General features: G+C 42.8%; 1 protein-coding gene across 7 annotated transcripts in view; it reads right to left on the reverse strand.

Annotated features, from left to right (window-relative positions):
- Positions 1-10,920: 10,920 nt before the first annotated feature.
- The window catches only part of AGPAT3 (1-acylglycerol-3-phosphate O-acyltransferase 3), an 84,774-nt gene continuing 79,823 nt past the window's right edge, over positions 10,921-15,871 (reverse strand). For all 7 annotated transcript variants that reach the window (XM_064646961.1, XM_064646960.1, XM_064646957.1 and 4 more), the window contains 2 exons: positions 14,609-14,807; positions 10,921-14,009 (listed from right to left, as the gene is read on the reverse strand). In XM_064646961.1, coding sequence (XP_064503031.1) covers positions 13,921-14,009; positions 14,609-14,807 — 288 coding nt within the window. In that variant the 3' untranslated portion in view covers positions 10,921-13,920. The remainder of the gene's footprint in view (positions 14,010-14,608; positions 14,808-15,871) is intronic.

A 15,871-nucleotide genomic window follows, 5' to 3' on the forward strand; every position in this document is an offset into this window, starting at 1 on the left:
CTGGTACCACCACCAGCAAGGTGACTGCGTGTCCAGATACAGGAAACCTGTCCTGGCCTGCTATGAGGGCTTAGAGAGAGCGATGTATTTAACCTGTGCACGGCCAGAGAGCTCCCTGTTCACAGCTCACAAGGTAAATCACTGTTGTTTTATCAGCTATACAGTGCAGTCTGCACCTGTACACCCTCATCTGGGGACTCTACAGATCAGACAACCGTTTCCTCCAGCTCATATTCATGACTCTATTCATTTTCACTTAATACGCTATTAGAAACATAGATGTGTGGTCATTTCTAGAAGTCACTTTAAACAAAACAGATTGAAACGTTAATGAAGTAAATCTTTATCAACTAATTATGTTTTTGCGCAAACATATTGTAATAGTAGTTCTGGGTTGTTACTTCATTTATCTTCCTGCTTAAGACTAGCTTCTGAAGAGCACTGAAGTTGGTAAGAACTAGACCATAAAATTTCTAATTCAATTTTCTAGGCAATAAGGATCTATTCTAAGGATTCTAAGGATCATCTAAGGATGACTCTGTGACCTCTGTTTATCTATCACAGCAGCCTAGGGAAGAGCTCATGTGTCCAAGTGGGACATGTAAAATTGGTGGGAAGAAGGAAGAAAGAAGAAAGAAATCTTTATATAGTGAGTTACACCATTATTTAAATACTCTTCTCTGTATTCATCAAGGGAAAGCTCATTTCCAAATTAACATGTAAAAAATTATTAGTTGTTAAATTAAAATGCATTATTAATTAGAAATTAGATTCCCTTGCAAGCTTACATTAGGCACGTCCTCCCTGGGTGGCAAAACTGAAGTACTACAAGAATAATGAAGTCTGAAGACGAGCCCCAGAAAGCCATCACATTTTGCCTAGAAGTAAATATTTCGATGAGAATCCTCCATTTCAGAGTTCTTACTTTTTGTCCTGCTCTGGATCAGTAGAACTCTGTTCTGCAGTGGCATGACAGGTATAACCAAACTCAGCATTTCGAATTTGTAGGGAGAGAGGACAGCTTTTACCCATGAACTGGAGTTAGAGACACCAAATGTTTCCATGTGCAGGAGCAGCAATGGAGTGTGGGGTTTGGCACCTGAAGTGTTTCCAGGAGTCCCATTAGGACACCTTTTTCTTACACCACCATCAGATGGTAAATGAGCACTAGCCTTCATTTTTGAAGAAAAGGCCTGATATCCAAAATGCCATGACAGCAGAACCCCTCACAGAGGGTTAAACTGGCAGGGTAACATGATTTCACGGAGAAGAAGGACTGACCAGCCAGAGACACAACAGTACTGTAACTTTTGAGATCACAATGACATCTAGGACACACAGGCTTTTACCGCCACAGGTTTCTATTTCAGGGTTTGATCCTATTAGACCTCAGTGCTCTTAGTAATAAAGCTACTGAGGCAGCTGTAAAATAAAACATATTATTGACAGGACAGAAAGGACAATGAAATCTCTCATCAGTTCTTGCTCTGACCACCACTGCCCCCCCCAGATAATAAAGCACTAAATATTTCTAACAGATGATGCTACTTAGATGCATTGTCCTGTAGCAGCCCTGCAAACAAACCTCCACTACTTTTAACACCCCGTTATTTTTCTTCCAGCTGTGTCTGAAGACAGAAAGGCACCATGAACCTTGCCCTAAGCACCAAACTGAAGTGGAGTAAAAGTAATCTTGAACCCTCCACAAGTTGTTGATAAATGAGAACAGGTTTCCTCTTCCAAGTGGAATGGCACAATTCTGTTACCTTGTTTTTGTCAAAGTACTCTATGGTTATGATGTTTTGTTTTGTATCTTGAGTGGGGGCAAGAACTGTTTCATCACAGGTTGCACAGCAAGGGCAGGGCCACTTACCCTTCTGGTGGGTGGATTAATGAATCTCTCCCTGCCTGGGGGCAGCCAGAGAGGAAAGTCTGGGTGTACAGATGCTTTGGGTGATGCTTCTGAATCTGTGCTGAGATCCCTGAGAAGCCCAAGGGAATTAAACACTTGACTCCCATCAGACTGAAAAGGAAGTCATGTGCCTGAGCCTAGTAGTGCCTGTAAAATTCCCAGACCTAATATTAGCTCCAGAGGTCGCTCCACTGAGAGATCCCTTTGAGAATAAGAAAAAAAAAAACCCAACAAACCCATATTGCTTCCGTGCAATTTTTTCTCCCTAACCACGTTATCGTGCTGGAGTCAACAGCAATAATTTATGTTCCATTATGTGTGGTACTTAATTTAGACAGGCCAGCTGCCTTCTTGTCTGGCTGCCAGCAAAAAGAGTGCACAGTCTCAGGAAATAACAAGTTTGCAGGTTTCCCTTGCCTGCCTTACTAATCTTACAGGGGTTCTGGGGGGATGGTGTTGGTTTGTTCCCATCTGACAGGGAACTAACCCCGGTGTGAGCCAGTTTCCCTCCCCAAAAATACAGGGTTCCACTCTGCAGCACATGGTTGTGTCTTGTCCACACCTCACAGCTGCAGAATATTCAAAAGCCCTTTCATGGAAGCACTGCTTAGCAGTTTGAGAAAGTCTTCTCCACCCTTAAGTGAGCCATTAGCATTAAATTAATCAGAAAATAATTATGGGATTTGCCAGGTAAACTTTTATCATGTTCAGTTAGTGAGTCTCACTCTGAACCTACCTGCTGGCAGGGAGAGGAAGCAATGCTTCTTCATCCTGGTAGATTATGCCATTATAACCCCAATAAATCCTCTGTGCTGACAACCTTCAACTTCTTAAATAACGGGGGAAAAAAGGGGGGAAAAAAGGTTAAATTAAAGAAAATCTGAGTTTTGGAATGAAGCTTTGTAAATGATAGGAGTTACATGATTATGTGCTGGGTGGGAGATGGGAAGCAGCAGAACAGGAAAGAGCTTTCAGCAGTGACTGCATTTTCCTCATACCTCATTTTTGTGCAATTGCTTAAAGTAAGGGCTCACAGCTGGGAGAAAGCCCACTTGTGCATAAAACAAGTCAGCCTTGTTTGCTCAAAGTTGGCACTTGCCACGTTTTTTTGAAGAAAGGAGTAACCACAATGGGAAGGATTTTCCCTCGGGAAGCCTCAGGGCATCAGTTCAGCTCTGTGGCACAGGGGACCCCACTTAATTTACCTACAAAGCAGCTTTGCTGCACGGAGGCAAAGGGCAGCAGTCAGTGGCCATCAGTCTACAGTCCTCCATCTGCTGTCCTCTCTTACCTGCTAAGAGTAACTGTACCAAATGTATGGGGCTGTTTTCTGGCTGCTGATCCCTAAGGAGACAACTATACACACCCCAGTCACCACATTGGGCTGGACAGGATTTGGCTCAGATGAACTCTTCATCTTAAGTGTCACCTCATAAATGGAAATGCTTGGTGGGCAAACAAACTGCAGGACCCACATTCTGCTGAACAAGACCTGCATGGCCATGTTATAAAGTGGAGAGTTTTGTCCCACATGGACAAAGGCACAGCATGGCCTTCCTTTCTGGAAACCACCATGAAAAGGCTCACCCTTCCCTGGCATGATGGGGGAAACATGAATTCCAGGGGAGAGCCTGAAGCAGTGCCACAAGAGCCTTCCCTCCACAGACTGGAAGCAGCAGCTTGTAACAGCATCCTGAAGTTTATCTGCCTGGTGGAGATCTGCAGTTAAAATATGCAGCTTCCAGCCCTAATCTTGACTAGATCACTTTGCTACAGCTGAATTAAAAGATGGGAAAAAAGGGGAGTGTAGCACTCCTCCACCTTTGACAAGGAGCTTTGAGCTGATAGGAAGCATACAAGAAAATAGCATTTTTCTGAAAATACTTGTAGAATTTGTACTTCATTGCAGCCAAGGAGGGAGGAGATTTATACATGTTCCTAAACCCTGCCTAGTTTCATTCTTCTACTGATTTTCCTCATAAATGGAGCAACCACTAGCCCAGAGCCACTTGTTACTTCATCGGAGAAGTGAAAAAAACCAGAAATGTCACAAGATAACTAGGCCATGGCTGAATTTGGCTTTTGCAAATGCTGCCCTGCGTCAGCAAAACGAAAAACAAAGGCAGTTCACATCACAAGTCACAGCAAAGTAAAACAACCTGTCATCAGAGTCAACAGAGCTCTGCCCAGCGTTCCTCACAATCCATCCCCTGGAATCCTCCTCTCCATATCCCACCAGTCATGTGCAGAGCCTGTGCAGAGGCATTTACCACAGATGGTACGGTGTCACCTGCTTCTGGCACTCTGCTTTCTAGCAAATGCCTCGGGAAACAACGTGCTTTGCCTTTCCAGTGGGGAGCAGGAATGCCTGCTCCAGCCACGCCACCTCTGGTGGCACAGCTCCAGCTCCAGCCCCAACCTCAGCAGGCTCATCATAGAGCCCACTGCAGTCTTGCCCCATTGGCACAAACTTTGATCACAGCAGAATATAATGATGTTGGCAGTACAGGAGACTTATTTATGTGTGTGTATATATATATATATATATCTCATATAATGTGTTGATATCCTACCACATATCATATGATATACTGGTCTCATACATGTTATTTTTGTGGGTGGCCAATAACCCCCTAGCAAGGAAGAAGGCTCAGTGGAGAAGGGTGAGGGTGATGTGCCTGTGAAGTCCATGGAATGAATCATAGAATGTTAAGGGAGAGGAATGGACCTTAAAGATCATCTAATCCCAACCTCCCCCCCCACCCCAACATGGTCAGGGGCACCTCCCATTAGACCAGGTTGCTCAAGGCCTTATTCATCCTGGCTTTGAACACTGCCAAGGTTGGGACATCCACAACCTCTCTGTGCAACCTGTTCCAGTGTCTCACCACCCTCACAGTAAAAAATTTCTTCCTAACATCTAACCTAAATGTCCCCTCTTTCCATCTGTACCCATTCCCCCCTGTCCTATCACTATAGTTCCTCATGAACAGCCCCTGTCTGTCTTCCTTGCAGGCCCCTTCAGATAGTGGAAGGTGCTCTGATGTCTCCACACAACCTTATCCAGGTTGAACAGTCCCAACTTTCTCAGCCTGATGTGCTCCAGTCCTCTTAACAACCTTGTGGCCTCCTCTGGACTTGCTCCAACAGTCCCATGTCTTTCTTGTGTTGGGGGTACCACATCTGGACACAGTATTCCACATGGGAAAGCAAAGTAGAGGAGGAAAATCCCCTCCTTCAACCTGCTGGCCACACTCCTTTTGATGCAGCCCAGGACACATTTGGCTTTCTAGGCTGCAAGTGCACACTGCTGAGACATGGTGAGTTTTTTTGTGAATCACTACCCCCAAGTCCTTCTCCGCAGGGCTGCTCTCAATCCCTTCCCTGCCCAGCCTGCAGGTGTGTCTGGGATTGCTGCAACCCACGTGCAGAACCTTGTACTTTGCTCTGTTGAACTCCAAGAGCTTTGCATCAGCCCACCTCTCCAGCCTGTCAAGGTCCCTTGATGCAGGGTGTGACTGACCAGAGCTGTGGCAGAGCAAGATGACTTCAGCTCAACACAGCAGGGACTGAAGGGTGGCCTTTGGTTTAGATCAACAGCTGAGTAGATCAACTAGTGGTTTAAATATCTCCTTGAGTTAAACTAGCAGGGGGGGAATTAAACATTACACCTTCTGAAAGAACCTGGTCAGAGTATTGGACTCTGACATACAGTATTACAGGTTCACGGATGTGATGAAATCCAGGAGAGTATTCCCTTAACCCATACCACAGCTATTAACCTTTTACCTACCTATGAAATTCTGTTGTACTTACATAAACTTTTCTCTCTTAGAGGCACTCTGTCAAGCCTCTCAGGAACAGATTACAGTTTTAGAAGCATGTAGAAAGTGCATTAGCCTGTTCCTCCCCACTAAAAGCCCTCTGCCCAACATAGCAGCAGTCAGGAGGGTGGCACATCTGAACCATGAACTCATTCCCAGTGCAGCAGCTGATTGTATCTGGTGTTGAGAACATAGCATTACTTTTATGGAATTTCAGACTGTTTTCCCAAATATATCAATGCAGTAGGGGAAGAAAAACAGTGGAATTAGTAAGATTAAGGATTCTAGAAAAGCAACATACAGAACTGCAGCCACCAGCCCCAGTCAGCTTCCTACTGCATTTGCAATTTAAGGAGAGGGTGTGTAAGAAGCTCCCACAGTTTAAAGGTTACTGTGGTGTGGACTGCTTAGAACAGAAAAAAACACCTAACAACATTCCCTGTGCCTTCATCCAGGGAGCAAACCTGTTCTTCCATTTCCACATCTCCCTTACACAGAGCTGGCTGTCAAACACTGCAGTAACACACTGCCCCATTGACCTACCCCTGCCCACACACCCCACTGCTGGCTGCTTCTGCATCCTCAGTACAGGCAGTTGTGGTGCCTGACACTGGCTTGTTCCAGATCAAAATCATCATCCTTCAAAAATGAATTATGAATCCAAGGAGATCCAATAGGGGCACAGAGGTAAGAAAAGTTGTATTTGTGCAAGTTGAAAAGTAATAGAAAAAAAGTTTCTGCTTGCATACTTTTAGAATTGAAGCCCAGCCTCTCCACAAAAAAGGTCTGCCCACACAGTGACACGATGCAACTGACCTGTCATTTTAAGGCAGCTCAGCCCAACCTAGACTATTCAAAGGAGAAGGGATTAGGGAAGGGAAAATCAACAGGAGAAACTGAGCTCAGTGTACAAAAAGGTGACCCAGGAACGTGATGTTATCACATGCCTTTTTCTTTGTTTGGGGTTTTTTGTTTGGTTTGGTTTGGGGGTTTTTGGTTTTTTTTTGTTACAGGCTTACATAGGCTAAAGAAGAGCTGATGGCCCAGGTACAGAGCCAGGCCAGGGCTATAGTAGAGGCAGAAACTGTAGAGATGACCTACTGTTGAGCAGCTCTCTGATAAAAATATGGTGAAGAAAGCAAAAATGCCAAGGGATCATCCAGGGGGTCTCTCAGGTGGGAGTGTATGATGTTGGCGAACAGCTGAGGAGGGTCTTTATCTTCCAGTGAAAAATAGAAACTTAAAAGATGTCTGATTTGACAAATTGGTTTAATTAACAGCATCTATCCACACAGCCACCATACCCTACTGCAGTTTCAACTTCTTAGATCATACAGCTTTGGGTTTGCTTTGGAGGATTCTTCAGGAAAGGAAGATCCCTCCCCCCCATTCTGATCATTTGGAGGAGCCACGCAAAACTTTATATATTGCTGCCATAAATGCCTTGGCAATGCACTGTCCCTCCACAGTTCTCAAGGACTGGCTTCGTGCAGGGAATGCCCACAGGGTTCAGCTTGTTCTTGCCTCCCAGCCCCCACAAAATGATCCACCCAGGTTATTGCTGCAGACCTGATCCCCTCACACGGATCAGTTTGCAGGACTGAGACCAAAAGGCATAATTGGAAATAAAACCAACCAAAGCAAAAATAAAATAGCCCTTAGCACATGTTTAGTTACAAAAACCAGAGTGGCAAATAGGAAAAGGATGCATATCTCCCTGTTACATTATTGGCTACTCAGTAAACACTGCAAAAAAACCAGATGCTGGGCTGTCACCCTTCTTAATTCGAGCACAATTAAAACTCCTCTATGCCAGCATATTATGTACAAAATCACATACAGTTAAATAAGCAACTGAAAGTGTGAATGAGATTCTAATATACAGTACTTTCACACAGCCAAAGCTATTTTATTTTACAAGATGAGTCTTTTGTGTTTGTCTTTTTCTGAAAGCCCAATAAAAACAGCGTGAACTAGTTAAGCAAAATTTAAGAGACAACTTACAAAGTAATATTTGCATAGCACTGTAAATCTGCGTATTTGCTCGGGCACAGTTCTTAGTAAAAACTACAGTAGGTTGGGTTTTCTTAATAGCTTCTTGTTTCTCACGAGATTCAGACACCTCTCTTCTGAACGTCATAAAATCAAGTGTAGGAAAGAGCTTGTAAAAACGTACAAAAATATATACACATGCACACTCAATGCACACCCTGTATACAGGTTTTTTTTTATTACTCGTTAAGATTTGGCTAATATAACGATCATCTGGTACTTACACTTCCCTCCGAATGACAAGTTTGCAACAAATCAATCAGCTTAAGGATGGCGAGCTCTCTCGGAGGGAAGGTTCTCGTTAAAGCTACAGTACTTGCTGGTGATCTGAGGAGTGAGCGACGCGCCGGCAGCGCCTGCCGGGCGTTCAGGCGAGTTCAGCATTCAGGTTGTCACAAGGTGCAGCTCGGACAAAGCTGAAGCAAAACAAAACCAAAGGGGCACAGCTTGGCTCTCTGCACGGATGCACATGCACGTTATAAAGGAGGTTCACAGAACCAGTTCATGCCTCGGGTTAAAAATAAAATAAAATTCCTGATTAGGCTCTGCTACCTACTCTCCTTCCCCCCGAAATCAGATTTTAGCATGATTAGTAAATTGGTGTGTTTTCCTTAAAAATGCATGTTGGCCAAAATGAAAAAAAAGAAATAAAACTTGTGTAAGACTGCCAATTGGTAGTGGTAGCCCCTGTACTAAAGAATACTTCTAATTTAAATTTGCTGTATATTTTAAAATTTTATATTTTAATTTTAAAAGTACTATTATATTCTGGTTTCTGCCCAAGTGTCTATTTTTAAAATACATTTCCTCCTAAAAAGATAAAATGCTGTTTCTGCTAATGTAAAGCTTTTTAGAAGTAGATAATCAGCTACACTCAAGTGCTTTCAACAGTGAAAGTGCACAGATTAACTTTGTTCACAGTTTCAAAAATGGAAGAGTAGCTGGTAACTACAGGTCTAACATTTAAAGAAATACAGGCAGCTTTCCATAAATCTAGAGAGACTGAGGATAAGAGAAACATGACATGTTTGTCTTACAGGTGCCAATCCACTCTCTTCCCAATTCCAAAGTATGAAATACCTCCAAGTCATTTTCTGGTGGCTAACAAACGTGGCATAGACCCTGTAACCCTGACTTCCAGAATGTTTTCCCTCAAAACCACAGCAGGTAAAAAAACCCCACAACCAACAATCTGCAAGGATCTTGCTGCAGAGACTGCTGAGTCAATCAGATAAACTGTCCTTCGAGACAAACAGGGAGGGAGTGTGGCAGAATGAGAGTTACCCTCTCTAACAAGCCTTTAAGACGAATTCTGACCCCAATCATGTGAACATGGCAAGGGTTATCTTGTAAGTTGCCACAGGGAGATCTCACACTCATATTTGAGTCAGAATTTGCCTCCCACATACACACACTTATCTCTGGTTTGCAGCGTTCCTGGTAATCACTCAGTTTTCTCAGAGAAAGAATTTGGCTGGACCTGTTGGTGGTGTTCCTCCTCCCTTCTGTGATGCATCCTGCAGCTCTCAGCATGGCTGTCCCCTGCTTCACATCCCAGGTTCACTCAGCCCCAACAGCCCTGGAGCTGCCCATTATGATCAAAAAGTTCAGAAATACAGAAACAAGTAGCTGGGACAGAGCACAAATTCAGCGTTGCCGTAACAGGGATGGGGCTTCTTCATGCAGCCACAAACCAGAACGTGTAGCAATCATCTGCTGTGAAACAGAACCTTCACACCAAGGGACACAAGCACATGGCACCCAGGAGACAATGAGCTACAGCACTGCATCTGATCTTCAGAAGGAGGTCGAGGAATGGATTTTTCACTTTTATCGGCACTGGCCTCCAGCATCTGCATGAAACACATGGGTGAGGTCTGCCCAAGCTTGGCTTTACACTTCTTAATACACACTTTTCCAAGATGCCAAAAGACGTGAGATTATCTGTCTTCAATCAGAAACACCCTGTGTAGTGTGAACTCAGTGTTACTAAAAGCCTCGGACTCCACACTTCTTTAATCAAAATGTACATGAAGCAAAACCAGATCTGTTGTGCAGTCCCAAGACAGAAACAGTACCTTTAGCCACAGTTACTCCCGCTTGAGAGTTACTCTAACTCTTGGTAAAGACCTTGCCCCAACTCCTTTCTGTTGGTTTCACCAGTGCCAGAGAGACCTGTTGCCAGGTAGGGAGGGCCTGTATGAGCAGGCCTGGGAAGGGCTTCTTTTCCCTGATAAAAGTTTTGCTCTGAAGTAGCAAAGTTGCACTATCGCGTAACAGCAACGCGGCTGCGTCACTTCAGACCTGCAGAGCATGTCAACCAGCGCCAAAATTCAGGAAGACAAAACCCCAGCTGTGTGAGACGATTTCTGCGGGACCGGTTGAACTGGTGAGCTCAGAGTTCCAGCTGAGAGGTCGCAATGAAACCATCTGCAGAAGATACAGGCGAGCAAAAATACAGACATCGGTGATGGAGACAAGTGGTATTACGGGGAAGTGAGCAGGCACACTCACTTTTCCTGTGAATTCCGGGCAATTAGGACACAGGCAGCAGTCAGATTCATTGGTCAGCAATTAAGTGTAGAGCCCTTCAAGGTAATTTAAAGCAGAACAAAGGAACATTGCCCATGCTCTTTGTGCTGGAGACAGGTATTTCACTCAGTGATGCAACGTCAATTGCAAGAGCACATTCAGCCCACAATGAGCAAGAGAGAACTGTAATCCCACCGAGCCAAGACCTCTGGGTATCAGGTCCCTCTTCAGCATCAGCTTTTTGTGCCTTCCTAACCAAGATGCCACAATGCCAGCAGCTTCCGAGGGTTCTTAGACGTAGGTCAACACGATGCTGCTTTGGAACTATAAATCCCACTTGGAGAGCAACATCCCCGTTCTTCATGGCCAAGGCCAAAAGCATACATGTACCATCTGTCCACGTAAGTCTGAGAACCACTCCTTTTCGGAGCCAATGCTGCACTCCATGGCAGTCAGCTTGCAAGTCCACACTGGAGAACACGGAATTTACTCTGAACAATTAAGCAATAAATGAAAATTCTGAAAGGTGGAGAGAGAAAACGCTCCCATAGCCATAATTTTATTAAACCTATCGTGGTTGAAAAGCAAAAAGACGGAAAACATGATATATTTTTGTTTATTATTGCTCTTAAAGGGCTTGGTAGTCAAATATACAAGCTATGTTCTATTAAACCAGAAGAAAATAAGATATAAAACCTATGCTCACTTTTTTCAACCCAATCCAGCTGCTAATCTTCATTAGTGACATTAACTTCAGCTATTTTCAGTCATTTTAATTTATACATACTCCGTGTACGTGTGCGCGCGCGTGTATAAAAACCCTTATTTGAGGAGATAAAATTCAAAATGAAGAGATTTCTGTTGGTTTCATACTGGTTTGTGCACTGCTGTATGTTTCAGTTTTTCAAGAGGTTACTGATATGTCTGTTTAGAAGAGCAAAATTTAAGTATCTGATGATGTATTTATTATATTTTCAAAAAGAAAGCATGACCAATAAATTATGATAAGAAAATATGAAATGTTGATTATTCTCCCCTTGATGTACATGCACTAATCCCATGATTCTGAATAGGGAGTTACATGCACTAAGAGGAGAAAAGGATCCTGTAAAGAGAAAGGTTATTAATTCCCTTCTCCTCTAAGCAGCTCCCCTCTTCTCAGCATTAAGAAGGGATTTATTTTGTGAAATTCTTGTCATGCCCATTAATATACTGTTCAAAATGTAGAGTATAAAACATAGTCAGTGGTCAGCCTGCTTTGCAAGCCTCTTCTGCTAAGCCAGTACAATTTATATATACTCAATATCATCTTCAGGAAGCAAGTATACAGCATTTGTAACATCTTTCTATAGGAAGCAAGAATTATACCCATTACTGAATTACTTAAGAAAAAAAATAAAGAAAAGAAAGAAAGAAACCCCACTGTTCTTAGTCCTCCTGTTAAAAATAGGGAAAAGCCAGAGTTAACTTTATCAGCACTGGGATGTCTGACTGTATTTAGAGACAAAGTACGAAAACATCCAGCAAGGACAACAGAGTCATGGCTGGGCTCTGTTCTCCTCAATTCCCAAGGCATATTCCAAATTCCACTAACATTAGCAACAGTTTTGCATCCCCTATCTTAGGGAAGATTTATTGAGGGGACAAAGATGACATACTAATGCTGGGGGTCTGGGTACAAGGATTCAGCAAAGTTGAGCCTAACAGGAGACAGACAACATAGGTCATCCTTCAAATGCTCTTGTTGAAAAGACCACAAATAAAAACCAAGTGCATGACAGAACAGTGATCAATGAGCCCAAGTAAAATATTTTTCTAAGTTATAAAATTGCTCTTCCAGTGTTTGGAAATGGAAAAACCTGTGGGAGAAGAGGTTACATTCCAACAGTTAAGAGTAAATACGAAAAGTAGGTAAATTATTACTCTCTTCTCTTGGTTACTGGAGCAAAGATGAAAACAACAACCAGTGCTTTGATAAGATCTGTTCTTTACAAAAGTGAGACAAATATTCTAGTGGCAGCTGGGTTAAAGATACAGACCCTGAGGGTCAGCTTCTGCCCTCAGCTGTAAATCTGCAACTCATTTCACCCACTTCTCAGTGCAGCCAAATGCAGATTGTGACCTTCAGACTTGAACATACAGGTAGTTACCATCTGTTTGCAAACAGTTCTCCAGCTCTGCATACAGCAGCAATCTACAAAAATCTCTGAATGTGCGTTTGTAAAAAAAGAAAAAGGAAAAAAAGAAAGAAAAAAAAAAGGAGAGAGAGATAACAGACATGATTCTGATCTCTAATTTTCAGTGGAAAAAACCCCCAAAATGTCAACAAGCAAAACTAAAGATACTTAAAATCCCTGAAGAGACCTCATACTCTTTCTAATGCTTAACAGCACAGCTTACCTTGCAGTGTAACTTCACATGAACATCTAAAGCATGGTCAAGTCAAAAGTGCAGCACACCCTATCCTTACACACACAGGGTAAGATCCTGGCCCCGTCTGAATCACTGCTGAAACTCTCATTACAAGTTCAAGAGATGGCAGCATTTGAAATCTGACCACTCCAGACCTCTCCTTTTCGCATTTTTGTCAAAAGAAGACATTTTGAAAACTATTGTGCTGATTTCTGCTGTTGCCTCCCAGTTTACTGCGAGAGGTTGGCTGAACTGGACTTTGGTAATGAGAGATGCAAGCAGAAATAAAAGGAGAAATCATTCAGGACAACTGAATAAATCTCCTTCTTTGTACAACTCCAAATCCCATGGTCAATCACTGATTCAAAAAAACAAAACAAGCCCAAACAGATTCAAAATTATCATACATGATGTGAAATAGGGGAAACAGCACTCAAGACTAAAGTAATATTTTGAAATTAAACAGCCTTGAGCAGTTAAGCAGGAGATGTGATGGGAATTTTGTACTGTCTCAGCACGGATCTGTTCTATGGGAACTGCTGATGAATAATGCACTGCTTCCAAACTCCACTATCTGTTCTCCCTCATTACGGAAGTTTTAAGACGTTGCCTGAAAATAAAAAGCATCAGTGTAACGTACAAATAGGATTTCATCTGTAGCCATGACAACACAGCCAAAATGACTCTAACCCCATGAACACCTGTCAGTTAATTTAAGAAGGGTGTTTTTTCCTGGCTCATTAGTAAAAGAAGTTGGAAATCAATAAACGTTAAGTTGGCTTTAGCAAGAGGAAACATTCAATGGCTCCTGTTGTAAAAGTGAGTGTAGTGCTCTTGACAGAAACCAGTGTTTTCAGTCATCTGAAGACACACGTGGCCATGTGGCCTTTTCTCCCCCACCTCAAGTCCCCCAACAAAGCAAGAAAAATTAGTTTCTTCTTCCACCCCACCCCAGATTTTCTCCCATAGCTTGATTACAGTAATCCTTAAACAGGCAGAAGGTTCACGTGTTCTCTTCAGTCGATGCCTCCAACGTCTTCATTCTTGGCTCAAGTTTTATTCATTAATATTAGTCATCAGTTATTAAGAAAAAGATAGTTTCTAAGTGTTTGTTGTTTTTTTTTTTTTTTTAACTGAAGTTAATGGGATACCATAGTCTGGTTATATGTGCTGAACTGCAGCTGTCAGTTACTCCTTTTTCTTGAATTCCTGGTTGCCATAGCTGGAGCCTTTTTCTATTTCAGTTACTCCTATCAGTCTACGAACTCCAAAGGAAGCTTTAAAATATAACAGAGAAATGAGAGGCATATTAAAACCAGTTCAAGGATTCAGGAAGCCACACATGAACACACAAGCAGAACCCACATGAGTTCACCCAACCCCCAAGTCAGTAGTGATTGCAGACCAACTGACACTAAAAGAGTGGGACAATCAAGATTAAAAAATATAATTACTGCTTCTGTTGTTTGACAGGACATGTAGCATGAACACTGAAGCATATCCCCTTCCTCACCCCTGTTTTTTTTTGTTAGGTTTTTCTTTTGTTGCGAGGGTTGGGGTTTATGTATTTGTTTGTTTTTTAATACACAGACAAGTCGTCCAGTGAAAGTATTTTTTCCTTCAGGCACCATAATAATGGGCTACAAGACTCACCTGCTATTGATTACTACAGTTATTGCCTAAGATATGAAGGCAAATCTTCCTGAATTAAAGCTTTTGAAATAATTAAAATGCTGTACAACATAAAGACTACCGAGTGAGTTCCCAAGTGTTTTTCTGCAAGCCCCATTCATATTAATTAATACACAGAACTTATTGGAGGTAATAGATCTTGTTCTATGTCACACTGGGCTTGGCATCTTCTCTGTTTTATTACCTGCTCCAACAAGTCCTAGGAATGCAAGGATAAGGAGAGGTGATCCACTTGCAAAAACTCCAAAGCCAAATGTGAAGAGAGGAGAGAGGAGAACTGTGGCCCAAAAAAGAAAATTTAGGAGAGTCCATGGTCTCCTAGGAGGTTTAAACTGCTTGCCAGGAAATATGCCTTCCTGATTATACATCTCTTGCAAAGCATCCTGGGTGAAAGAGAGAAGAAAACAGGTTCATAATATTTGCACCAAGGAAGCCAAGACCAGACAACTCCAGGAGAACACAAAGGACAGTATCCATGGGAAATACCCATCAAGAGTGCACAGCATCCAATTCCATCTGCTGTCATTTTTCTGGGCATTTTTGTTGATTGCCAAGGTGACTGTATTAGTCCTTTGAAGGCAATTTTTTCCATCACCAGAAACTGAAACCTTGTCCTCTCCACTACCAAATACCTTCATCTCATCTCTTAATTGTTTAGGAATTGAGGGCAGCATCAGGCCAGAGGCCAGTTCAGGCACTACTTGCACTCTTAGCTGGGTGCTCTTTCTTTCTGTTTTTATTTCCAAAAAGTTCAGCATGATTTAGCAAAGCCTAGCAGGAAAATGTTGTGTATAGAGCCAGGAGGGCAAGGCAAGGAATGAGCTAATGAGCAGGGACAGCACCATGCCAGCCACAACCCAGGGACTCCAACCCAGCTCCTGCATCCCGAGCAGAGCCTGCAGAGAGATGGAGTCCTGAAACGTGTCACTGAGATGCCCACAGTCCTCCCTCAGTCTGTAAGAACGTTCTCCAAGGTTTCCAAGCCACTACCAAGGTTGGCTCAAGTCTGGCTATTTCTTTTTTTTCCCTGCTTAAACTGTTTTTCTTTAAGTTTACTTTGCAAAGGACTGAGAAGCGCAAGGGGTTCCTTGCTAGTAACGGCCTTTTGAGGATAAGCCCCCTGTGCAGGAAGAGGATTCCAGTTACAGAGTAGTGCTAACACCCTGAGATCAATATATATAATACCCACATATATGAGCAATACCTCCCTGGCAACACCTCACACCAAAGCTGAACGGAGTTACAGCCAATACCAGGAGGGATGAGAACAAATGGTGCCAAGTTGCACCAGGGGAGGTTTAGCTTTGATATTAGGTAAAAAAAAAAATTCCATGAAAAATGCTGTAAAGCAGTGGAACAGGCTGCCCAGGGAACTGGTGGATTCACCATCCCTGGAAGTGTTCAAAAAACATGGATATGGCACTTGAGGACATGGTTTAGTCGTAAA

This window comes from Pseudopipra pipra, chromosome 2 (assembly GCF_036250125.1).
Source record: "Pseudopipra pipra isolate bDixPip1 chromosome 2, bDixPip1.hap1, whole genome shotgun sequence".
Taxonomy (NCBI): domain Eukaryota; kingdom Metazoa; phylum Chordata; class Aves; order Passeriformes; family Pipridae; genus Pseudopipra; species Pseudopipra pipra.